The sequence below is a fragment of the Harpia harpyja genome, chromosome 3 (genome assembly GCF_026419915.1).
Source record: "Harpia harpyja isolate bHarHar1 chromosome 3, bHarHar1 primary haplotype, whole genome shotgun sequence".
Taxonomy (NCBI): domain Eukaryota; kingdom Metazoa; phylum Chordata; class Aves; order Accipitriformes; family Accipitridae; genus Harpia; species Harpia harpyja.
The window spans coordinates 59,503,040-59,528,508 of NC_068942.1; the positions used below are offsets into that span (position 1 = coordinate 59,503,040).

At 40.8% G+C, this 25,469-nt stretch overlaps 1 protein-coding gene across 46 annotated transcripts in view; it reads left to right on the plus strand.

Moving 5' to 3' along the window:
* The window catches only part of NRXN3 (neurexin 3), a 1,052,972-nt gene that overhangs the window by 993,068 nt on the left and 34,435 nt on the right, over window positions 1-25,469 (plus strand). For 29 of the 46 annotated variants that reach the window (XM_052782846.1, XM_052782845.1, XM_052782867.1 and 26 more), the window contains one exon: window positions 19,203-19,287. In XM_052782846.1, the coding sequence (XP_052638806.1) occupies window positions 19,203-19,287 (85 nt within the window). The remainder of the gene's footprint in view (window positions 1-19,202; window positions 19,288-25,469) is intronic. The other 17 variants (XM_052782847.1, XM_052782868.1, XM_052782870.1 and 14 more) reach the window with 1 other exon arrangement.

Below are 25,469 nucleotides of genomic sequence, written 5' to 3' on the forward strand. Positions count from 1 at the left end.
GCACTTTTTCTTTAGATCCTAGCTAGAAAGCAGATCATAGCACAGGGAGAGAGGTAAGTGAAGTCTGTGAAAGGTATCTGTCTCTCTTCCAAACTTGTCTTGTCTATTATCCATTTATTTCATTCGTTCACTCCTGGTATATTTTTCTCTCTTTTGCTGAAGTGGATGAGAAATTATGTTTGCTTTAAATCAATGGCAATGGAATTGTATAGGAGTTGTGTTTTCCTTTATGTCCTTTACATTCACATGCTATACAGGATTTAAAGAAACTATGGCTGTAGAACAGTATAGGTTATATGCTTTCAGGGCGATGACTTCTCTTCCTTCTGCAAAGATTTGCCTACTGGTATTCAGTTAGTCAAATGGATGGCCTGGTGTATTGGGTTTGTGTGGCAAGGTCTTGGTAGCGGGGGGAGGTTACAGGGGTGGCTTCAGTGAGAAGCTGCTGGAAGCTTCCCTCATGTCTGACAGAGCCAATGCCAGCCAGCTCTAAGATGGACCTGCCTCCGGCCAAGGCCGAGCCCATCAGTGATAGTGGTAGTGCCTCTGTGATAACATATTTAAGAAGGAAAAAAGTTGCTGGGACGCACACAGAAACGGCAGCCGTAGAGAGGAGCGAGAACATGTGAGAGAAACAACCCTGCAGACCCCAAGGTCAGTGAAGAAGGAGGGGGAGGAGGTGCTCCAGGCGCTGGAGCAGAGATTCCCCTGCAGCCCGTGGGGAAGACCATGGTGAGGCAGGCTGTCCCCCTGCAGCCCAGGCAGGTCCACGGTGGAGCAGATATCCACCTGCAGCCTGTGGAGAACCCCATGCCAGAGCAGGTGGGTTCCTGAAGGAGGCTGTGACCCCGTGGGAAGCCCATGCTGGAGCAGGCTCCTGGCAGGACCTGCGGATCTGTGGAGAGAGGAGCCCACGGAGCAGGTTTTCTGGCAGGACTTGTGACCCCGTGGGGGACCCACACCAGAGCAGCGTGCTCCTGAAGGACTGCACGCCATGGAAGGCACCCATGCTGGAGCAGTTCATAAAGAACTGCAGCCCATGGGAAGGACCCACGTTGGAGAAGTTCATGGAGGACTGTCTCCCATGGGAGGGACCCCACGCTGGAGCAGGCCAAGAGTGTGATGAGTCCTGCCCCTGAGGAGGATGAAGCAGCAGAGACAATGTGTGATGAACTGACTGTAACCCCCATTCCCTGTCCCCCTGCACCACTGGGGGGGTAGGTAGAGAATCCGGGAGTGAAACTGTGCCTGGGAAGAAGGGAGGGGTGGAGGGAAGGTGTTTTGAGATTTGGTTTTATTTCTCATTACCCTGCTCTGGTTGATTGGCAATAAATTGAGTTAGTTTTCCCCAAGTTGAGTCTGTTTTGCCCGTGACAGTAATCAGTTGAGTGATCTCTCCCTGTCCTTACCTTGACCCACAAGCCTTTTGTAATATTTTCTCTCCCCTGTCCAGCTGAGAGGGGGTGGGGAGTGATAGAATGGCTTTGGTGGGCACCTGGCATCCAGCCAGCGTCAACCCACCACACCTGGTGAGAGTCAATAGCTCCTCTCCCAGGTTTCTGAAGACTACATTTCACATAGAACCAGATTCCATGGTTTTCTTGAGGCTCTGGTTTATGGATTTATTTGTGTGCATTCTCTTTGTCCTTACTAACTTTAAAGTAGAGCAGTTTCCTTAAAACTATTTCATCAGTGATCCCCAGTGGACAGTAGAGTCCACTCCAGAGTGAAATGTCACAATGACCCAAAATTATACAAATGGTTTGAGGAAAAGAGATTATTGTGGGAAAACATATGCCATAGTTTTTCCTTTTCTGACTGTCTGTTGGGCTATAAAGTACAGCTGTGGTTTTCTGTAAAGTTCAGGGCTATTCTCATCTTCTAATTTGATTCAGGCAGCATTTTGACATTATATTTAAGCCTGATTCACTTTACAACATACATGATACAAAGAACATTTAGCAGCAAAAAGAGATAAGGAAACAGGTTGAAGCAGATTCTACAGTTTGGCCCCACTTCTGGAATGTATAGGTATAGATTCCACATTTCTAATTTAAACATTGAGTCTTCTCTCTGTTACTGATCTTGTGTGCATCAGTAGGATTGCTCCAGTCTGTTTTGAATGATGCCACATTGCACTGCATTGCTTCTGCCTCCTGACACTGTGAACCTGACAGGCATCCCTTGAGCTTGCTCAGGTGCCTTCTGCAACGTCGGAAAGGTGTCAGCTCGTTGGACTTAGAATGACTGAGAAATCCAGCATCCTCTCAAATGCTTTATCACTTCTTTGTAGATCCCACTGCCATATACAGTTGAATGGATGGCATTCTGAAGCATCTCAAGAATCAATAAATTCCTCCTGTTATAGGGCCTTTAATTCAAAAATGTCAGAAGCTGACGCCATAACAGAAGAAATGCATTATTGGGCACTGGTTTATGTATGTGCTTAACCACACTGAACATTGAAAATTAGTTTCTATGCTGACAAATGGCCAGATTTGGTTACTTTTGGACTTGTATTCACATTCAAGAAGGCAAAACAAATTTAGAAATTATTAGGAAAAAAACCCCAAACTGAAAATATCATTGTGCCACTGTGTAAACCTGTGTTGTGCTTTGCCTTCTGTGCTGCACTCCATTTTGGCCATCAGCTCTCAAAAACTGATCTATGACAACTAAAAAAGCTGCAGGAGAGATTAGCAGGGTTGATCAAGGATGTGCAATGGTTTCCACAGGAGGAGAGGTTAAATAGGCTGGCATTCTTCAGGCTGAAAAATCAGTAACCAAACGGTGATAACAGAGGTCTCTCAATTCAAAATGGTGCAGAGATATTGTGACTAGGGAATGACTGCTCACTGTTTCTCATGCAACAAAGACTGAGGAGTGAAATAGAGTAGCAGCAGGCTGAGATCAAACAGGAGGAAGTACTTCTACACAAAATGTGGAACTCACTGCCATATGATATTTTCTGGGTGAAAAACTGGCTGGATGGCCGAGCCCAGAGGGTAGTGGTGAATGGGGTGAAATCCAGTTGGTGGCGGGTCACAAGTGGTGTTCCCCAGGGCTCGGTGTTGGGGCCAGTTCTGTTTAATATCTTTATTGATGATTTGGATGAGGGGATTGAGTGCACCCTCAGCAAGTTTGCAGACGACACCAAGTTGGGAGGCAGGGTCGATCTGCTTGAGGGTAGGGAGGCTCTACAAAGACATCTGGACAGGCTGGATCGATGGGCTGAGGCCAATCGTATGAAGTTCAACAAGGCCAAGAGCCGGGTCCTGCACTTCGGTCACGGCAACCCCATGCAGCGCTACAGGCTTGGGGAAGAGTGGCTGGAAAGCTGCCAGGCAGAAAAAGACCTGGGGGTGCTGGTTGACAGCCCGCTGAATGTGAGCCAGCAGTGTGCCCAGGTGGCCAAGAAGGCCAATCGCATCCTGGCCTGTATCAGAAATAGTGTGGCCAGCAGGAGCAGGGAGGTGGTTGTTCCCCTGTACTGGGCACTGGTGAGGCTGCACCTCGAGTACTGTGTTCAGTTTTGGGCCCCTCGCTACAGGAAAGACATTGAGGTGCTGGAGCGTGTCCAGAGAAGGGCAACCAAGTTGGTGAGGGGCCTGGAGCACAAGTCTTATGAGGAGCGGCTGAGGGAGCTGGGGCTGTTCAGTCTAGAAAAGAGGAGGCTGAGGGGAGACCTTATCGCTCTCTACAACTACCTGAAAGGGGGTTGTAGTGAGGTGGGTGTTGGTCTCTTCTGTCAGGTGTCTGGAGATAGGACAAGAGGAAATGGCCTCAAGTTGAGGCAAGGGAGATTTAGGTTAGATATTAGGAAAAATTTTTTTACTGAGAGGGTTGTCAAACATTGGAATGGGCTGCCCAGGGAAGTGGTTGAGTCACCATCCCTGGAGGTATTCAAAAAGCGAGTGGACAGGGTACTTCAGAACATGGTTTAGGGGGCATGGTTAATGGTTGGACTCGATGATCTTGAAGGTCTTTTCCAACCGAAATGATTCCATGATTCTATGATTCTATGATATTGTAGAAAAAAATATAAATAGATTTTAAAAGCTAATATGCCGGTTTGTGGTAGAAAAGCCCATTAAGTACTATGAAATACAAAATCTATGCAGCATAAAGATGCAGGTATAACCACTTCCTAACTGATGCTTGCCACTCCAATTAGCATATCTAAGAAAAAGTACTTCTGCATGTTTCTCTTGTGTTTATCCTTTCTCTGTGAAGAAACATAAATAACTGGCTAATGCCAGAGGCAGGAGTCAATGCTTAGATGGAGTTTGAGCTAGCATGACTACATTTATGCTCTCTTTTTACATGTTCTTAATACACAGTCATTATAAGTATGTATTTGCATTCAAGCACTTGCATCTGACTTCGTATGGATAGATACCAGACATGCCTTCAGGCATTTTAAAGAGCTGAAAAGGCAAAAATGAAATACGAGAAACATCACTAGAGAAATCAAGAAGGAGGTAGTGAACCTCCACCTCTTTCTATAAAATTCACATTGCAGGAATTCCCTTCTAAATGGGAAGGCCTTTGACTGTAAATTACATCAATATTTCATTAATTAAATTCATTTTTCTTTCTGTCTTCCTTTTGTTTTGTTTAATTAAGATATAGTCATTTACAGCCAAACCTCTGTTCAGCTGCTATAAAATATTCATTTCCAGTTGCAGCTTGATAATGAAACAGTATCCTACAGCCCATTCAAACTGTTGCAAAGCAAAGCAAATCACCAAAGGGAAGGGAATAAATGCATTTTTTTAAAAAAAACAATGGAGTTAAACATGCTCAGTGCAAACTGGTTTCAGGCAAAGGGAAAGGCTGCCAGCTAAAAAGCAATTTATGTAATACGTTGGCAAGAAGGTGGGAAGCCAGTGAATAGAACTTAATGAGTTGACAGCTGTCGAGAGCTCCATGGTGTCAGATTGTAGCATTTGTTTCGATCATTTGCACATTGTGCGTAAGTGGGAGACTTAGGTACAAGGGATATCCTGGGACCAGGCAGGCAATTTGTTCCACTACCTATGAGGTGCTGAGGTTCAAAGCTGCCTAGTATAGAGGTTACAGAGCATTTCTCTGCACCTGTTGGAAAAGCTGTGCTTTGTCTGAAAGCAAGGTTTGCTTCCTGACGGGATGAGTACTGGTAGTCCACCATGGCAGGGCTGTTTTTCTGAGAGTCGTTTGCCTTTGGTGATGAATGGTGTTAAGCTCTGCTGTGGTTCATTTCAGTAGATGTGCACTGCAGGTTTTCTCCACTGATGAGGAGAATTTGCAGCAAGTTCTTTTCCTTCTTATGCAGGAGTCCCAGTTTGTAGGACTGTGCAGTCATTTCCAGTACTATTCAGAAACGTTAAAGAGAGCAGAATACTTCCTATCTCAACCCCACATAACAGTTTCTTACAGTCCATACGGGAGTTCCATTTTGACCGTGTGATTCTTTCTGCTCACAAAATATAAAAAATTAGATACGATCACGGTATCTTCCTTCTGATGCTTTACACAGCACTCTCCTCCAAGTATTCTCACAGCATCTTATAGACATTTGCTTCCAAGAGATACGTGTGCATCTTCACTATCTTGAAAATGAAGCCATGGTGTGCTGACAGGTTAACTGCCCTGTCAAGGGTCATTGCAAATCAGTGGCGGAAGTGCCCTGGCACTCCGCTCTTCTGTGTAATTCCACAGTTGTGTAAAACGGGAGATCAGACTAGGAGAAAATAATGGCCCCTTCCGACCTTGAGATCTCTGAATCCAAAACAACCCCATTGACTGCAACCTTTTTCTTGCAAATTCCTGACTTAAGATATGGAAGCTGTATGCCTACTAACAACTGTGGATTCTTCAAAAACTATTTTGCTGTCTGAAGCGTTTCAGAGTAACACAGTGCTATACTCCGAAGTTCCGTCAATGTCGCTGCAGTGTCCCAGAGTGCAAAAATGCACGTGCTTTGATTTTACATGCTGCTGCAGTCAAAAGCCTGATATGGATATAACTATGCCAGCTTTTGTCAGCTTAGCTTGCAATGCTCAGAGATGGTGTAACTCTGCTGGCAAAACCCCTTCTGTCAGCGTTGCTGGATCTAAAAGGAGCAGCTCTGCCAACTTGGATATAACTGGCTGTAATGCCAGTAAGCTCTCTAGTGTGAGTAGGGCTTAAGTCTGAAAATTAAGTGGTAAAAATGCCAGAAGGCACCACCTTTTAATGTCAGTGGCTTCTGTGATTTGTTTCTGGATAGCACAAGTGAAGCTACAATAATGATACCATAGAGAAAGGAATTTGAAGGAAAAGTGAACTTGTTTCCTCCCAGGAGAGACTAAAGGTGTATCATCATCCCAAAGCTGTTGCTATAGCTGTTATAGCAAGGGAACATCCAATTTTGTCTTTGAACAAGGATGGTCAGATTCTTTCTGCTTTTTTTAATTCTTGTTAAAAGGCTGAAACTGATACAGCAAGAAACCTATGCACACACTTTAATCTGTCCATTCAGGGACTGGAGTACCTCAGATACGGGGACAGATACCTCTTGCTACGTTTTGGCTCCATCCTGGTCAAGCTGTCCTGTTTTCTGTATATTTAAGACTGAGGTTAAATTCTCTGTGGGCTAATCCTTGGCTGTCCATAGTTGGAAGGCCTGAGTATTTCTGTATATTACTAAAGGTTTTTAATGGGCATTGCATAAAATCAAGCATAGTTTCTTTTGTGATTTCCACTGTTGTCAATACTATAATTAGAATATGTGAGAGAAGGATATTCTGAGTGCTACCTTGAAATGATAAGTGTCTCAAATTCATTACGCAGAAGCTTCTTCATTTCATACTGGTCATGAATTTCATGCTACCTTACAATACTTACCAGAGGTTATTGATGTCAAAAATGTTATGTTACAATGAATCTGAGTTTAGAGACAAGTTTACTGACAGTGGAGGAAGTATTCTCATGGATTTAGAGCTTCATGTTCTCTCCTTCTGACAACATTCCTTTGGATACCTGTTTCCTAGTGTCTCCCAGCTTTGGCCATGGAAATCTGAAGGACACAAGAGAAAAACCTTGTAGTACTTGATGCCTTGATAGACAGAACTGCAGAGAAACAGAAAGCCTCTTCACTGGGTGTGGGGTGGGGTGGTTTTTTTCCCTTTAAACAGGTAGAAGTATAGATGATCTCAGCATGTTCCTGGTCATGTTTAAAGCTGCCTGAATTCCTTTGTCTAGCTCTCTTGCTCAGTAAGTGCATTCCAGCTGAGCATCTATTGGGCCATTAAAGCTAACTTTGTTCCTTTTTTTCATTTTACACAAACACAAAAGATTGATTTGCCTTTACTACAGTTAATCAAACTCAATAGAGAGCTAAATAAATAAGCAAGGAAAATGGCCTTCTTATCCATCACGGAGAGCAAATGTTCTGATTAGGCAGGGACTGCAGAGAAACCCAGCTGGGATAAGTGTTCACCATGTTTGTTGTGCATGGGAGTCTGCCTACCGAATGGCAGAATTTTCTTGCATGACAACCATTTGCAGCTTGGACCACTTGATGTAGCATTTAAGTGAAGTTCAGTTCAAATTTAATGGGATCCCAGGAGGCGTTTGTTATGTTCAACAGCTCAGGAGGTTGAAGTTTACCTGGCTTCATCAATACTTGATGGACCGAGTATGTTTTTTAAGCTGATGGGTATGTTTGATGGGAGTATTTTGTAGATCTCTTTCCTTGTTTGAGTTAGGATTAGAGAAGTATGGGCAAACGTCTGTCTCTAACTTTCCTAAGTTTTCCCCCCGTGATTCTGGTGGTGGTGGGACTGATACGGATTGCTTGTTTACCTTGTTGTTATCTGTTGTTTGCTAACATGTAGTGTGAAGTCAGTTCCCTATCCCCCCAGTAAAGTCATTAGTCTATTCACATTTCAAAATGAAAGAAAAAAAAAGGTTAATGATAAAAAAGCATGATTTTTAAGCATCAGATATTTGGCAGAGGTATTCCTGGGTGGAATAATGTCTAGAACTGTTTAACTTCATTTTTACTAGATTTGACCTTGATAATGTTAGTATGTTAGTATGTTAATAAGTTAATGGTAATATATACCTTTTGTTGTGTATACAGATGTTTCTGTACTAGCTGCTGGCAATCATTTATATCCTATATTAAGAGAGGAAGGATGGATTATGGTTAAGAGGTTGTCACTGTTCCTAAGAAATCTGTGTTCTATCACAGCTGCCTTTGTGACCTTCTTTGTGTTTATGAACTTTCTTATTGTTTATAAACTAAAAGTATTTATGGCCTTTTTTAGCAGATATGTTGTATATGTGCTTATGTATAGGTATGTAGTGGCTATTTTCCTTTGTTAACTGTTCTGTCTGTATAATGCTATTCAGGGAGCAGTTCTAGGTGCTGATATGTACCTAGTGGACCAGGGTTTATTCTGCATTTATTTACTCTGCATTTTGTTTATTCTGCATTTAAATGTGTGTGGCAGCCCCCTTCCCCTTGTAAGCTAATGTGTGAATCCTGTGAGCAACAGTATTTAAATGCTATTTTCTAAGTGTGTGTTAATGTTTGGAGAGAAAGAGGAATATTTGTCTGGAAAGAGTAGTCTAGTGCATTAATGCAAATATTCAAAGATAGTTGTTTATCTTATTGGACTCAGAGGTACTTACAATAATTGCAGAAGTTGTTTTAAGGCACATTTATTCAGAGTGATTATGTTTATTGTTACTTTATGAATAACATACCCTGTCACATTAGATTTTAAGTGCCACGGTTTGGACCATAGAACAGGGTATTTTCTCCTTTATGAATTTTATCATTGCATATGCCGTTTGTGGCCTACATAATAATGAGTAGCAGAAATTAAGAGAGAAGCAGGGGAGGAGGCAAAGAACTCCCCAACTTAAAAAAATGAGGGCAATTACTGTGTACCCCCTAGGGTTGGCTTACCAGTCGCTTCCCATTTGATGCTGGAAAGGATGTTGTGGGCTGGCGTGACACTTCGGGCACAGTGACTACCCCTCCACCATTGTTTGCAGGGCTGGGCTTTTGCAGATCAGGTGCAACCTATTAGGCCATACTGTCACTTGCCATCAGTGATAAATACGTGAACGTGCTCAGATTTTCTCCAGGGAAAGAGGTCTGCTGGGAGAAGGTCCCCCATATCTCTAATTTCTCATTAAGCCTCATTTGTAAGAGATGATGAGATCCCAGCACTATGTACTATGGCAATAGAAGTACTGCTTTAAAAATAGAAACAGGACTTGTGTGGTTTTATTAATGAGCACATAAATAGAAATGCCAGTTAAATTGCCTATGTGACTGCCTCTTTGCTACACAGTAACCTTACTTTACAGATTTGTTTCTTTTAAAGCATGTGTTAGGGGGGAGTGCAACATGGTGTGCAGATTTTGAGGCTTAAGAGATTGTCATTAAAGCTACTGTGCTGTACTTAGTTATTTATTTCTTGCTCAGAGTGATCCAATCAATAACAGAACAAAATCAAATACAACTCCCTCCCCTTCGAGGAAGAAAAGACAAGCTAAATAAAGATGTCCAGGAGAAAATGCCAGCAAACGACATATTGATTTCCAGCAAAGGAGCAAAGTGTAAATGAAAAATATTCTTCTGACACAGTTATTAAGTGCAAGCTAGCACGCAAAGAAAACCCATTTACTCTTACTAGAGGCTGAGTCTTCGAAGGGCAGCTGATTCATCTCAGATCATTTGAGTCTCTAACTTTCTGAAACATAGGCTTCCCTTTACTAAATGTAAAAGATTTTTCTGTACTTAGGCTTTGCTTTGAGAATGTAAAATGTTTACTAAAATTCTGATTGTATGCCAAGTAAGCAGAGAAGTTGTTTTCTCCCCATTTTATAGCAGTATAAACAGAAGCATGAGGAAAGGAGGCAATTTTCCTGATGTCAGACAGTGAATTTATGACAATATCAGGAATATAAAATGAAGTAACATGAGGGCTCTGATTCAATGTTCTTGGCAATTTGTATTGGGGCAATTTAAGAAGTTACTGCTCCCCAGTGGTCTGCCCTGCCCTTCCGCTGGTGAAGTAGATAACATGGGCCGCCCAGGGAAGTGGTTGATTCACCATCCGTGGAGGTATTCAAAAAGTGAGTGGACAGGGTACTCCAGGGCATGGTTTAGGGGGCATGGTTAATGGTTGGACTCGATGATCTTGAAGGTCTTTTCCAACCGAAATGATTCTATGATTCTATGATTCTATGTTGTTCTTCAGCAAATGCAATTCATAGTCCAGCATATTAATAAAATTATTTCTGTGGCAGTTTAATACATCAGACTGTGTGCATAAGGGGCTAGGGTCCACACCAGCAGGATGGATAAATTCTGGCAAAAAGCTGGCTTTTTCCTACATACTTCTCAGAATCTTTATTCAGCTTTTGCTTCCTGTGTCCTGCTTTAAGCAGATGCTGAGAAGTGGAGTAAGAGACCACTCTGAAACTATTTGCAGAGCATTTCCTAAATGAAATGTCTTCCATTTGAAGACTTTTGGACAGGCATTGGGAGAAAAAAACTTTGTAGATTGATGTGATTTTCAGAAAGTCAGACTCCTGAGCAGTGCCTGAATTTCAGCAGTTTTGTCCTTCCAGCAGCTCTCACTGATTTCAAGGTGGGAGTTGTGGGTTCAGCTGTAATAGCTTAATTTTTAGGATTAAGCTATTTAGTTAATTCAGTTCATGATGGGTACACCTAGTGTACCTTTCTTGTGGAGTTTTCACCTGCATCACTACCATCTGCATAACCAGAGTTATGCTTAAAACAGAGGGCTGACAGTTTCTGTTTCAAGTGGCAGGTTTGTTTCAACAAGAAATAAAAATACAATAGGGAAGAGAAACAAGCTGTATCAAATGATGAAAGGACACTCAATGTGAAAATTCTTCCTGTGTGATTAGTCCAAGAGGCACTATAATCAGATAATAAATTCAATGTATAGACACACAACTTTAATCTTCAGAGTGCTTCTTTGGAAGCAGGTAAATGCCTGTGGAAAGGAACAATGGGTTGATAAGGGAGGAAAAAGAGTCTCCTCTCATGCCAAAGCTGTATCTTTTGTGTTTAAGCCAAGAAATTACATTTTACAGTCCAGTTCAAAACTCTTGCAAATCTTGAGGGTTACGCTGAATAGTTTGGAAAAGACTTGCCAGTAGATCCTTTACCAGATCAAGATGAAAGGAGCACTGTTCTATTGAGAAAGGAAAGAAACAGAAAAGCAAGTGACTCTGTGTGCATATGTAATCAATAAACAACCAATCTAGATTCCTGGAAATGAAATTTTATTTATTTATTTAGCTCCTAAATAGTATGTAATTTCTTCAGGCCAAGAAATAAATTGAAAGGATTTAGAAGGATTTGCTTATCAGCAGAACACCACGTAGCATTACATTCCGTCTGCTTTTGGGAAGGTACATTGAAGTTGGGTTAAGCTGCTGTGGTTCAATACTTCTCTTTCCCTGTCAGGGTGCCTTGAACAACAGATGGATTAATCCTCCCCACTTCCTTTTCTCCCCTCTTTGCCCTCCCTTCTCTTTCTTTCTCTGCTCATACTCCCTTGCAACACCATCACCCTTCCCTCTGCCAGCAGGCAGAGACAAAAGGCCAAAACATGAGTTTTCCCCATTGTCTTTGCACAGCTTAGGGACAGAACAAATTCCCTGAAATTTGGCATCAAACCTGGTCGAGAAGAGTCAGACTTTACAGTCTTAATGAACTATTGATTCTATTGAGACAGGCTTTCAGTTTTCAAAGGACTAATTCAGCTTTCAAGGCTCTTTTTAAACATGACTGCCCATGACTCTGGATTGACACACAATTGGGGGGATTATTTTTTGCTTTCTCTTACTTAATTGGCTAGTTACTTAATCTCTTGTCTGCTGTAGTAATGGACAAATGGCTGATTTTGCTAAGGGGTAGCTCTCTCATGATCCATACTTAATGATAGAGTTTGACAGCAAATCAGCTTTTATGTCTAGCCAGGAATGCGCAGCCAGGAAATGCACTTTTGCTGGGCAAAAGGGTACATGCCTGCTGGTTACCTACCAGCTCCTGGCCAGTCAGGGTCTTGGGAGCATAAGGCTGGATTTGTTCCCATGGTCTGAACAGGTCTAGGTCTTGTTATCTTCTTGCTCTGAGTACAGCTAGCTGAAAGGCTGTGCTGAGTAGCTTTACTACCTGCTTTGACATGACAGAGAGAAATGCATAATGATGTGTTTATATACATAGTGATGGAGAGGATGCAAATACCAAATTGATTTAGAGTGAATTAGATTGGACTGAAGATAGATGGGGTGAGTTCTTCCCCACTAGGGCATATACACTAATGGTGTTCATACCTGAATGGCTTGGGCAACCGCTTAATCTCAGTACTGGTCATTTCTGGTATTTCCTTGGGGAGACTTCTCCATAGTTAATAAAGATCACTATTGAGATTTTTCTTGCTGAAAGTAATCCTAAATTTTTTTTGGCTTAATTTTATCCACTACTTTTTTGAAGCACCCTAAATAGTTCATCTTCCTTCCTTATGTTTGTTACACCCTTGTGACACCTGTAGACATTTATCATACCTTTATTCCTTGTTAAGTCAAGCTCTGTTGTTTAGTTTTGCTAAGCCTGTCTCATCCATTCATCTCTAGTTTTTTCATCTTTTCAGTGCCTCTTCTTTGAATTGCCTCCAATTACTCGAAATCTTTTGGAATTGAATTGTCCGAAACTAAACATAATGAGCTATGCTCTCTTGCTGTAAATTGTTGTAGCCTGTTGAAATCAATGCCAATTTAAACCAACAGAGGATTTGCCCCCCTTGTTTTTGTATTCACCTCAACCGAGCTATATGAAAAAAATATATTAGTTTTGTATTCTTTGATGCTTTGCCTCTGCAGAGGCAAACACAACCTCAGCACCAGTGTGGGGGGGTGCAAACGGATTGCATATCTTTGTGGCTGTGTCTGTGCCATGATAAGAAAATACATGTTGTACTATCCAGTGCTAATGGGTTGGAGAGGATTAATACCCTTTAGCAACAGATAGTAGTTTCAGGACTCTCCTTAAAAGTTTATACAGTCCCAAATTGCAGCTTCTTTTATAATACCTTATTATGATTTTTGCAACATTTTTAATATTTTCCCATTTGTATGGAGATTCTTTCTATCTGTATGTAGGAGCTTGAATTTGTCCAGGCTTAGTCTCTCAGGTCTGCTATACTGTAATGACCTCCAGGGTATTTTGCAAATAAAGATTAAACAGAAAGTGAGAAACAAATATAAGGTGTAGAAAGGACAGATGAAGGATTCCCATTTAATTGGAATAAGGTGAACAGGATACAAGTTCTTTAAAAAGCCCAGTTAGCAAAGTACACAAGGTTGAGGTATTCAAGCTAGAAATGACACCTAATGAGACAGACATTTCCTCTGCTATCTTCTTTTGACAAGGCAGCAAATGCCTTGAGCCTGTTCTTTGCCGAGAAACATCTTGGTTTCTGGAAGACAGAACAACATCACTAACATTTTGCCATTCTGGGGGAGCCTTCATACTGTATGCTGTTATGCATAGAAGACAGTATGTTGTCCATATTCCATAATAAATTTGAGATATTTAGAAAATACAGCAGTATGGGAGCAGCGGAGGGAGTCAAGTGGTCAGATTTAAGAAAAGTTTGTTGAGTTTCACCTCTGTGCATTTTAAGTGTGAAAGGCAAATGCACTGCTCAGATTAATACAACTGTATGTCTCCACTGTTGGGAAGATATTTGTGCCTGGCATTTTGTGGTGGTCGTATTTCAAGAAGGATTGTAAATTGTGGTTCCTTGGTGGCAAAGAGATTTACACTTCTCTCACAACAAAGCATTAACTGTTGCTTTTCAAATGACGGTGTTGAATTGGAAGTAATGTGCACAGTGTGCAGAAGAGTTTCAAACAAAAGGCAAGTAGGAAAATTGAATCCTACTTTACCGAGTGAAGCGACTGCCAAGTATATACTTCTGGAGGAATTTGTCTGGGGTTTGAATTTATGGGTCCTTGTCTTTTCTCTCCCACTAGAAGTGAGAACTCCATCATTCTTGGGTGTGTTATTTATAATTTCATAAAGCTGTTCTGTGACAGGACTTATTTTACTCAGCATGCTTAAATAATGGTGGACCCAAAGAGCAAGGTGTCAAAAAAACTTTGCAGTTGGGAAAAGGAAGATTCAGCACCTGCCATTTTGTGTAGAACAAAGGAGCAAAGGTTGTGGATCTGACACATAAAATAGGGCTTTGGGCGCTTGGAAGATTGGACAGGAATGGAGTCATCTCGAGCAGGTCTCGCCACACCATCTCAACTTCCCTTGCACTTTACATCCCACACCAGTATGTACAGTGTAATGAACAAAGATGTAGAACCATCACCATGGCAAGATTGAAGAGGCCCTCAGAGTGAATAATTAGGAGGAGGTGATTACAGAACTAGTAATTCATGGAAAGGAATGGGGAGCCAATTCAGTGAAATTGAAAGAATTTGAAGGTAAATATGCCCATAAATCCTCCAGGGTGGACTCAGAGTTTAGCACTTTCTCCTCCCTGGTTTTATTCCAAGGCAATTTCATTAAACACTAGAGAGAGGGAGAGAAAAAATAATAATATAAATGCCATAAAAAATCTTTCAGAGGAAGGAATAAAAAGGGTTCCTGCCAGAGAGAGATTTTATTGAAAGTTATTATAATACCTATCTTTAGTTTTATGGCCTTTAATACAGGGCCAAGTAATTTCAAAGCTGGGATTCTTTAAAAATGAAATACATATTTTAAAATAGTGTAGTATGAATTATTATTTTTAATATAGAATTTAGCTAATATATGGAATGAAAAAATATTTTCTCTCTCATGTTCTTTCCAGTGAAAACACAAACATCATTTCCATCGTAGCATACAGAGAAGTTTCATTACTATCATGTTGCCTGTACATAAGAATGTTTAGCATTTACCACCTCTAGATCACTGGGCAGACACTAAAGAATTAACCCATTTACCTCCCCTGGGGCCAACAGGTGAGTATAATCAGCCCCATTTCAAAAATGGGGAAAGGGAACCAGAAATGGAATAGCTGGTTTTGCTTACTGCCTCATAGTGAGCCATTTCTGATGAGAAGAAATTATGTTAGTGGAGAGATTTCTGGGGTTGCTGCTCACTAGCCTCTCCTGTCTTGCGGAAGCAACAAGTTTAATAATCATGCAGTGAAAATTCTCAGCTCCAGGAGGGTTTTGAAAGGTACAGATTCCAGTTACAAGAAGTTATGGTCTTCTGGAGGTTTCCTCGACTGTTTCTGTGGTCAGGAATTTGCTGCTGTTTCTCACTGAAACAGCTTTATTCCTCTGGGATGATTCAGATGTTGGTATCTGAGCAGAAGGTGCATGGAAAACCAATATGTGATGGGACTAGAAAATCAGTTAGTGATGAATTGTGATGGAAAGTACTGAGATTAAAAATACAAGATAGGAAATGGCAAGACAGATTAGTGTACTTATCTTTTCTGTGGTTTCTAGAGATCTTGTTAATGACCTTGACTCAAGCCTAACACCACTTCTGGAGGTTTTTCTTTTTTTCTAACCCTCATTTTTATACTTACAAAATCAGCAGCATAGGACAAACAGCAATCACAGAGCAAGAAAAACTGGACTATCAGGAGAAATCGCATGCAGTGAAGAAAAGGACAGAGATTAATTGATAGAATCAGATGTGGAACCACTCATCAAAAAGTGCAGATACAGGTCAGAGTTAGCAGGGTTGGAGAGTATTGCACATCACACATTTGCATTTTGTCTGAGTCTGGCTGACTGTGCGCTTCTCCGTTCAGAAGCAACACAAGCTGCATCAGGACTTTATAGAAGGAAAGCTAGAACGCATATCTAAGAGTACAGCATAAATATGTTGCATGTGCTGTCTTTAAGCTGCTTATTAGATGGGAAATTGATCAAAAAGATAAACAAGAGCCAGGCTTCATGACTTTTCAGCTTCTGCTCCGAACTCATCTTGGCTTCAAAATTATTCATCCCGCAGTGTTCAGGAACTGTCACGCATGAGAGTGGCTGAGAGGCCACAGAGGCTCACCTCGCCCAGCACCCCGCTGCTGGCCCTGGCCATGCATGGGGATCTGGGGAGAGAGTCCTGAACAGGACAATGCAAAGAGTGATACTTCTTTGGTCTCCAGTGTCAGTGGCACAGGGACTTCCCAAACTAAGTGTGGGGTATTTAATAGCTCAGGATGGATGTTTTTACCTTTAATTTGGCTGATAACTTCCAAAATGCATCTAAACCTTTATTACCTACCAGTATCCTGTTGCAAGGAGTTCCCCAGTTAAAAAAAAAAAAAAGTGTAAATTGTGTAAAGAAATATCACCTGTTTTTTTCTGGGCATGCTATCTTTCTGGTTTTATATGATGCCCCTAATAAGCAAGAGAAAAAAAAAAGAGTTATAAAGGAACACCTTATTCTTTACAAATACTGACTCACATTGTCAATTCACTTGGATCTGATTCCAAGTTAATGTTGCATGAAGCCCTTAGATATGAGCAAGTAAGTGGGTAAGTGGATAGGTATGGCAGCTGATAAGTGACAACCACACATTGTTATAATTTCTATGTTTATTTCCTACTTGAAGCAAATTATTGCTATTCTTCTATGAGACCCTACATGTGAATTGTCAGACCTTCAACTAAGAGCAAAATCCACATGCTCTAAATTCAACCTGGAAATCACAACTGATTGCCAGGGTCTTAGCACTGTCTGAGCAAGGTCTTCTAGTCCTAATGGATAATTTATTCTTTATTCACAGTGCTATTCTTAACACTCTTTTACAAGTACTTTAGACAACTGTAATATAAATCTCCAGTTTCACTAGCTACATTTCACCTGCTTAAAAAATTTCTTGCGGTATAGTTTTGTTGACTTATTGTGCTAAACTACTTTACAGTGGTGAAATTAAAAACTAATATCTTTCTACCCAGGGAGAGCTGCATTTCACTGTTGGATGATGTGATCAGTGTTTATATAAGTTGTAAAGTGATTTGGTGTCCTTTGGGATAAATAATGCTTTATAAAATATATGTGACAGGACCAGAAGAATTGTAGAAAGTAAATTTATATTTTGTGCATTCCTCCTTTCTTGACCTCTCACTGAACAGACAAACTTTTAAAGCCAGCTTGTTTTAAGAGAGAAGTCACCAGGATTTCAACAGTGTTCTTCCACTTTCTGTGACTGAAAGAAGACGCTAAATATGACCTTAGCGTGTAAGGCAGGAAATTGCTTTGTACATGTTACCTCCAGTTCCTTTTAATCTTGCCTTCTCACTGAGGCAAGATTGTGAAAGTATTTAATGAAAGTATTTAAGCATGAGACTATGGCAAGATTGCATCCTACAAAACGTTGCCAAATGGCAATGCTGGGTAAGACCGAGTAACACGTACGCTAAGGATTCCCTTACTTCATGGCTGGTTTTTACACATACTCTATTTTTATAACTTTTATTTACAACCAACCGATCCTATTTTTCTTTCTTGGCTCACTCTAAGCCACTGAAATCAAGAGTGAGGGAACGTTGTGTTCAGTCTGATCTTTCTGACTGACTGCTCGGTTCTGGTTTTTTCCTTAGTTCAAATACAAACAGAGAGGGAGAGAGCAAGGAACTTCTGGCAGGGGACAGAGGGACTTGATAGTGTTAGGACCACAGGAGGCTAAAGAAAAGGCTGAGACCTCAGAACACTTATGCAAATAGAAGAGGGACCATGTTGGAGACAGCCATAGCAGGCATAGGAATGTAAAGGAGACCTCATTTAAAGCTGGAGAGTCTTTTTAGGAATAAGGATTTGGAAGGCTTCTCATGATGTGAGATTCCCAGGAATATTCACCTGGAGTACTAAAGTACAGTGTACTGAAGTACAGCTGCCCTGCTCCTGAGGAGCTGAGATTTCAGCAATGCTTCCTGCCTGGTGAGGAACATTTTAGTTGTTTCGTTTCAGGAGTCATCCCACTGATCCTACAGCTCAGCAGAATAGGCAGCTCTCTGCAAGGAAATGTTGTTAGGGGAGACAATTTCAGCAGAAGCCATGGTCTGAGCTGATGCTGCTGAGCTAGGGTAATTTTGTACTGCATGCAGGAACGTTACAACCTGTGTCCAGAGGCTGCCACAGACTCTCCCTAATGGTCTGCATTACTAATTCAACTAATTGCAGCAATTACGGGCAGGAGATGCTGCTGGGAAGAGATGCCACTACACTTCTCTCTAACATGCTGCAGTACATGCTGCTCATTAATTAGACCAGCAGAGGAAAAAAAAAAAAAAGAAAGAAAGAAAATATCACCAGCTGGAAATGCAAAGGAATGTGCTGAAACCTGTAAGGTCCGTGAACAGTCACAGTTTGGTTTAAGCCTTTCAGAACCAGACTTTCCAGCCCGTCAGCCCCGTCACAGCCACATCCCTGTTCACTTGGCAAGCAAGTAGATGAGGTTGCATGTTGGGCATACCTGACACATGCAGCAGTTCTTCATCGTGCAACAAATGGGTTGCATAGATATTTACTATCTGGGTAAATACAAAGGATTCCCAGCCCAAGAGGTGCATTAGCAGAGCAGGAATTACCTCTGCCTCAGTGAGAGTACTGCTCGCTGCCTGGGTGATGCATATTATCTCTCTTCTACATTTTTCTTTGCAGAAAGCATGTTCAGCCTGAACATGCCTCATATGGTAAGTCTCTCAGTAAGTGCCTTCTGGCTGGCCCTACATGGTATTGGTATTTATTGAGGAGCCCAGCACGTTCCAACCGGACACATCTACTTTGGCTGTCGGAGGACGGTTTGCCAGCCAAGCAGGTGTCGTAGTCCGCTGTACTTACTGTGTTCAACAACACAGTGCGATCCGCTTGCTAACCTAAACAGCCCGGCAAGTACACTGCACCTGTGCACACCTGAAATATTCAACAGCACAGGATAAGCACTGTTCCTCCAACAGGAGACTCTGGCTCCATGGAGGGCACATTTACACAAGCATATCTGGAATGCTTGGTACAAGTTAAATATTTCAAAAGTTGCAATTCTGAAACATTTTTTTTTCTAGGATACTTAGCTGCCTCTGTAACAGCCTCTTGACTTGCAAGTATCTTATATTTTTTTTCTTCTGTTCTTTTTCCTTCATTCCTTTCCTTCACATGCCAGACAACAGATGACATCGTTTCATCAGCTGAATGTTCCAGTGATGATGAAGATTTCATTGACTGTGAGCCCAGTACAGGTAAGTCAGGTCAGTCTTGTTTTGCTTGCTTTCTGATTTCATTTGCAAAAAACAATGCATACATATATTTATATGTGTGTGAATGTATACATATATAATTATATATGTGTATATGTGTGTGTATATGTGTGTATATATATACACTTATGTATATATACACTCTATATAAAATAAAAAATATACAGCCAAGCATCAGATCCCATGGACTTGGCAACAACAAAACACAGATACGTAGTCACTATTTGGTTCATATAAAGTTGTTTGCATGGAAAGCCAAACTTCCTGGAAGTGATCCCAGCTAATTAATAGTTCACATGTTTGTAGCAGTTACTTCACTGACACAGTGGAAAAGCAAAAATAGCAATGTGGCATGTGGGAGGGTGAATGTTTGAAAAACAGAAGAGACACAAAAGTGAAGCAATAATGGGTTATTAGCATTGTTTAATCTTTGTTAATTGCTCCGAAGATGGACTGTAAAAGGATACATTTGTCCATGGGATTTTGAATACAGTTAACATGGTAATATATTTATACTAATTTTGTTTCCTGTGAGCCCAAAGAAATTGGGAAGCTCCAAAACATAGTTTGAACATAACAAAATTAGTAGTAATTCTTGCCCTGTTATCTGCAGTGATGCTTCAAAATGTATCCATTAAAGAGTCAGAAGGACTGGCCATGTGGAACTGACTCAACTTCTCCCTTTCAGATACATTTTGATAAATTGATGGCTTTTCTTTCTGGTGAGATATATGATGTGATATCCAGCAGGCAACTGCAGTCTATTTTATTTCTTACAGGCTTTTTCAAGTCTTCGTTTTTGAGGCTTGCCATGAGTTAAGCATTTCTATAATAGAGAACAGACATCATCGAATTTCTGTGTACATTTAAATGAAAAAGAAGGAGTTTGGTTAGAATTTTTTGTCCTTAAAAGTGAAACATATATATAAATAGTTTAGGGTTCTTGAGTTTGGATTTTTTTTTTTTGCTTTGTTTTGTTTGTTTCTGCTTTGTTTTATTTGGGATGATTATTTTTTTTTCTTTAAAAAAATCCCAAGAAAGCATTATAAATGTTCTGATTCTAGTTTCCTGAAGCTATTTGAGTAATACAATAATAATAAAATTCACCCAAGGCTAGTGCTTTCATATTTCTTTTCAATTCGTCATGCTGTACCTGCATTTTTTGGTAGAACTTGGTCCTGCAGTAACCTGAGATTGCCATTGCCTTGTAGCTGGGAACTTCCACCCATACTCTTGACTTGCCTGTCATGACAGGGAAGGCAGTGACACAACGGCTGATGCTAACAGAGAGCTCAGCCTACTCCCATCTCTTTTTTCACAAACCTCTATGAGTTTTTCAACTCCCCATCTGGCAGAAAAGCAGTCCAAATAATGCTAGATTGTGAAGCATAAACAGTGTGGGTACTGAGATTTTTAAATAAAGGTAGCAATGAAATGCCAGCACAGTGATTATCATGAAAGTGAGGCATGAGATTAATAGTACCATGCTAAAAGGACTAATGTACCACAACTGATATGCAAGTGAATGGATAGGAATCATTTCATTAAAGCTTCACTAATATTTCAAGACTTTTTTCTTTTTTTTTTTTAATTCTGATTGCCAAGTGTTTCAATTAAAGGAGGAAATGAGATCTTTATCAGACTCCTCCTTTTGTACATTATTGTTGTTTATGTTTCAATGCAGAAATCACAATTACTTCAATGGCTAGAAATTGTAATAGCAATGTTTACTGCAAGTGGAAAAATCAAAGTTTGATGAGGAATTTGGTAAACCAAGATGTTTAGCATGAAAATTCAGAGTGCTTTAGAGCAACATTTCCAGACTAAAAATACGTCTTTGCTGACACAGTTAGAAATCTAATGCTACAAACAGGTACAAACTGGATTTGTAAAAATTACTTGCCTTTGAAAATCCTGCTAAGCATTACAGTTGGCAGCTATAAATGCCTACAGACATTTGAATATCTGCTGTGTAAAATAATATAATTTGCTGAAGGTACTCTCCTGCACTACTAGACATTCTTGAAAATTCCATCCAGTATCTTTTATTGTACCCTACTCCTCCTCCATAGGATGGTGGTCCGTATGAGCCACTAAAATCTGAATCTTTTCTTAGGAATTACTGTACAATTGAGAATAAAAGTTAGCCCAATTATATGTAAAAAAAAGTCTCCCAGATGGTCCTCGCTGATGAAATTTACACTTCCAGATTTTGAGATTTCCTGCTCTCAGAGGCACTGATGTACAAAGTTACCAGAAGGAGGAGGGATATGCAGGTCCTTTTTGCCTCTAAAAGCATAAACTTAGCTCATTCCATCATAATAAGAAGGAAAAGTAACATGTTTGTGGTGCTCATCATTTAGGTTTCTTTGGCTATCTTAATTGTCTCCATTCCCAGTGCATCCAGGGAAGGTAGAATGGTATGCCAGTGTCAAGGCACTCATGCAGCCCATTCCACTCTGGAACACTAAAGCAATCTGAGCCAGCTTATCAAAATCCAGTGGTGCTGGCTTGGCTGAGCAGATATGTTTGCCTTTACACTTCACCATCCAAGTCAGGATTCTGGCCACACCAAGATCTGGTAGTTAAATGTGTACATCGAGGAAAGAAAAGATCCAAATTATCTTTCTTGTATTTTCTAGTATGTGGGTTTGGATTTTTTAAATTTAATTATTTTTTTTTAAACTGGGCCCATTTGAAGTTGCTTCATCCTGTTCTGTTGACAGGTCAGTGTATTTTACACTGCCTTCTGGCTTGCCTGATCCCTTTTGCAGCAAATTGAAAATTAAATGACCTAACCCAGCACAGGCTCCTTTTTGTTGCTCTGATAATGTGTAGCTTTTAAAGCTCTTGAGTTTCTGCCAAATGCCAGGACTTGGCCTTCCATCACCCTCAGTGCCATGGTCCAGTAATGCAAAGGTTACTGAACTCACTGCTGCAGCTGTGAGATATGATATACATCTCTATGAACCTGCTGTGCAATAACCAAGACAAGGGCAGCAGGGAGTGTTGCCTGGCAAATCAAAAGCTTTCAGCTTTCATATGGGTCAGAATCAAATCCCAAGATCTAAATATATTACTTTGGTCTTAGTCCTGGATCAGAGGCAGTACCCTGCAGAGTCCTTTTGAAGACGTTGGTTTTGGTGGACTCAAAGATAGTTCAAAAGAGAGAAAATCATGTTCTCTTTGAGGCTAAATATCGCATGAGAACCATTTGCAAGTTCTTATTGCCACTTAACTCTGATTGTCTGTTGAATCCAAGACCTGAATCTCAGTAAGCATATGATCCGCATCTGGACACCTGCTTCTCTTTAAAAGAAGATGGTGTAAAGGCAATTTCCTCACTCCGCTGCCCTCAGGATTTTCCTGGCTAGCTTGACACACTCACTGCAGCAGTCTGGCTACCACTCTGTGCCCCTCCTCCAAAAGTGATTTCTGTTGGGATTTCTGTAGATCCCCTTGTTTAGAAACGAGGAGCTGTCACAGGACCTGTCCTGACTGAGGTAGCCTACAGGCATCCCCTGTAGACACATATGTATGCTTAAGAAATTATTCTAACAAGCTGTGGCAATGACAGCTGTGAATCCAAAACCTATTTCTATTTTACATAATGAAAATGAAGCCATTGCAGGTTCAGGGATAAAAAATACTTGCTATTCATCTTACAGCAGACAAGCCCAGATACCCTGAGATCTCTAGATCTACCAGAATGGCTTACTGTAAATGATACAGAGGGCATAAGACTGTTCATCTGCCCTGAAGAAACATTTACTTAGTCGAAAGCAGTCCCTCTCTTATGTCTATGGAAATGTCACTTGTCCCAGTACAGGTTCAAAACCCTTCTGGTTTCTGTGCCAGAAACATGATGCTTTTCTCTGGTATAAGTACAGGACTCTCTTCTGGCCTGTTGTGGGGAGATCTGAGGCTCAAACATTCAAGTTCCTCAAAGCTGAAGCCAGGGTTCTGACTCTGTGCTTTTGAACACAGCTCTGTGGTGTTGTTTTGGTCACTCAGCCACTCTCAGAGAATGAAAAATTTGTAAGGGAAATATCTTTATTCCTAACTAGGAAGCACTGTGCCAGCATGAAAAAAGAAAGCATATATCTCTTTCCAGTCAAATGAGGAGCACCCCTACAATCTGATCTTATTGACTTCAAAGCCTTGAGGATTATAGTTATGCTTTCCTGACAGCAGCTGCTGGTGTCTCCTCATACCATTTCCCTTGTTCCCGTTTAAGCATGTCCGTTAGTGCAGTGCTCTGGCACCAGGCAGGCTGGATGCTGGTGGCTGGGCAGCTGGTTGGGATCTTAGCCCAAGCTGCTCATTGCACTACTCAAAACAGTAAGGCCCAAATGCTCACCAGTTAGCCTGAAGACCATAATGCAACCTCTCACAATGGTCTGTAGGGCTTAATCCTAGCTTCCTGGCTTGACACAGCCCATGTTTCTTCCCTGGTGCAGTTGCCAGCTTTCCCTTCCTATCAGCCCAACAATTTCCTAGGTGATTTTTTTCCAGAGAAATTTATTCTGTGTTTCCCAAAAGGCGTCATATGTCATAAGGTTGGCGTTGTCTAATCAGACTGGTAAACCTTTCCCATGAGGGACTGAAGGCAGCAATAGAGATACTAAAATCTATAGTTCTTTGCACTGAAAGTTGCACAGTGTCTTGTAGCATATACCCATACACAGAAGACACATATCCTACAGGTATGGTGCCTGTATCTATAATTTACTGGCCTGTACCCATCCACTTCAGGCTCCTGATTTATGGGCTAGGACAATCAAGCTTCCACCCATGTAAGCTGCAGAACCGGGTACCTGCAGCCTGCCCGGGTCAGAGATTTATTTGCAGAAAACAAGCAGAATCTCTTCCAAGAGTCTAGAAGCAGCCAGCACAGTACAAAAAAGCAGTATGCTGGAAGTGAAGAAACATTGACTGAAGAAACCAAGAGAAGTGCTGATTTGGCTCTTGTCCTCCATAAACTGCATCAACCTTCTTGAAGCACCCAGGGAATTTTCATTGCTCTCCTCAGAGAAACATCCCCCACAAATCCAGTGCCCAGTTACCTCCAGTCTCTCCCTCTGTCAAGCAGGAGTTCTGCTCCGTTTCTCATGCTGTGAACAAGAAATAGCTTTTAAAGTTGGACGCATGCCTCAGTATACACAAAGAATTAGGCTTCCCATCTCGCAGGCTGAATACCATACGGACCCAAAGGAAGGGGGTTGATCCGCGGCACTTCCCAGGGTGTAATAGCATCACTTGTTTGATGGAATTTCCTAGCTACAGTCTTATGGCCAAAACAAAACCAAATGAACAAGTTTTACTAATCAATCATGCAGATGACTTACAGGAATTTTTGTTTTTTTATATTAGGAATTTATACTGAGTTTGGTTTTCAGCATATTGATCTATTTTCCTATGTAAGCTCCAAAGGCCCCACCCATGAGGATATTTTATCTATATATGCATATATATATACAGTGTGCATATATATTTATATGTGTATAAGCTAAAGTAATAAATGACCAATATCAGCAGTAGCCCCTATCATCCAATCACATGTTTACACAGAAATTCATGCCTTCATCTAACCCTGGCATCCGCTGGCGTGGCCAGATGCATGATATTGTTATTTCTTGGTGAATGAAGCACGTTAATTTATTTTTTGTTAGAGTTTTTTATTTCTTCCTTTTATTGATTTGTTTACTTTTAATTGATAGTTTCATCTACCAATTAGTCTTGGGGTAGGGTGGGGCAGGGAGAATAAAAAAATTATACAGGTATATCCATCGATATATACACACATACTCCGTGTATATATAGATAGATATATACATTGTATATATTTGAAGAACATTTTCTGTCGTTTCACCTCATCTTGTGCCGCATGAATTTTTGGTGATTGATATTTTAGTTTCTTTTATATTTCTTTCCCTTTTTTTTGGCTCGTACTGGTGCCATACCGCTACTTTATAATTTTTAAAATCATTGCTGTACTTTTCAATTTATATTTTTGGAGTTCTTCCAACAAAATAATGGTTTAATCATCTCAAGAAAGAGATATAGATCTGCAAACCAATAAAGGCAACAAAATCTTTTCTTGCCATCCTTAAGAAATCCACATTTTCAGACATCCCAAGAAAGTTGTGTGCAAAAGAATGAAGATTCTTACC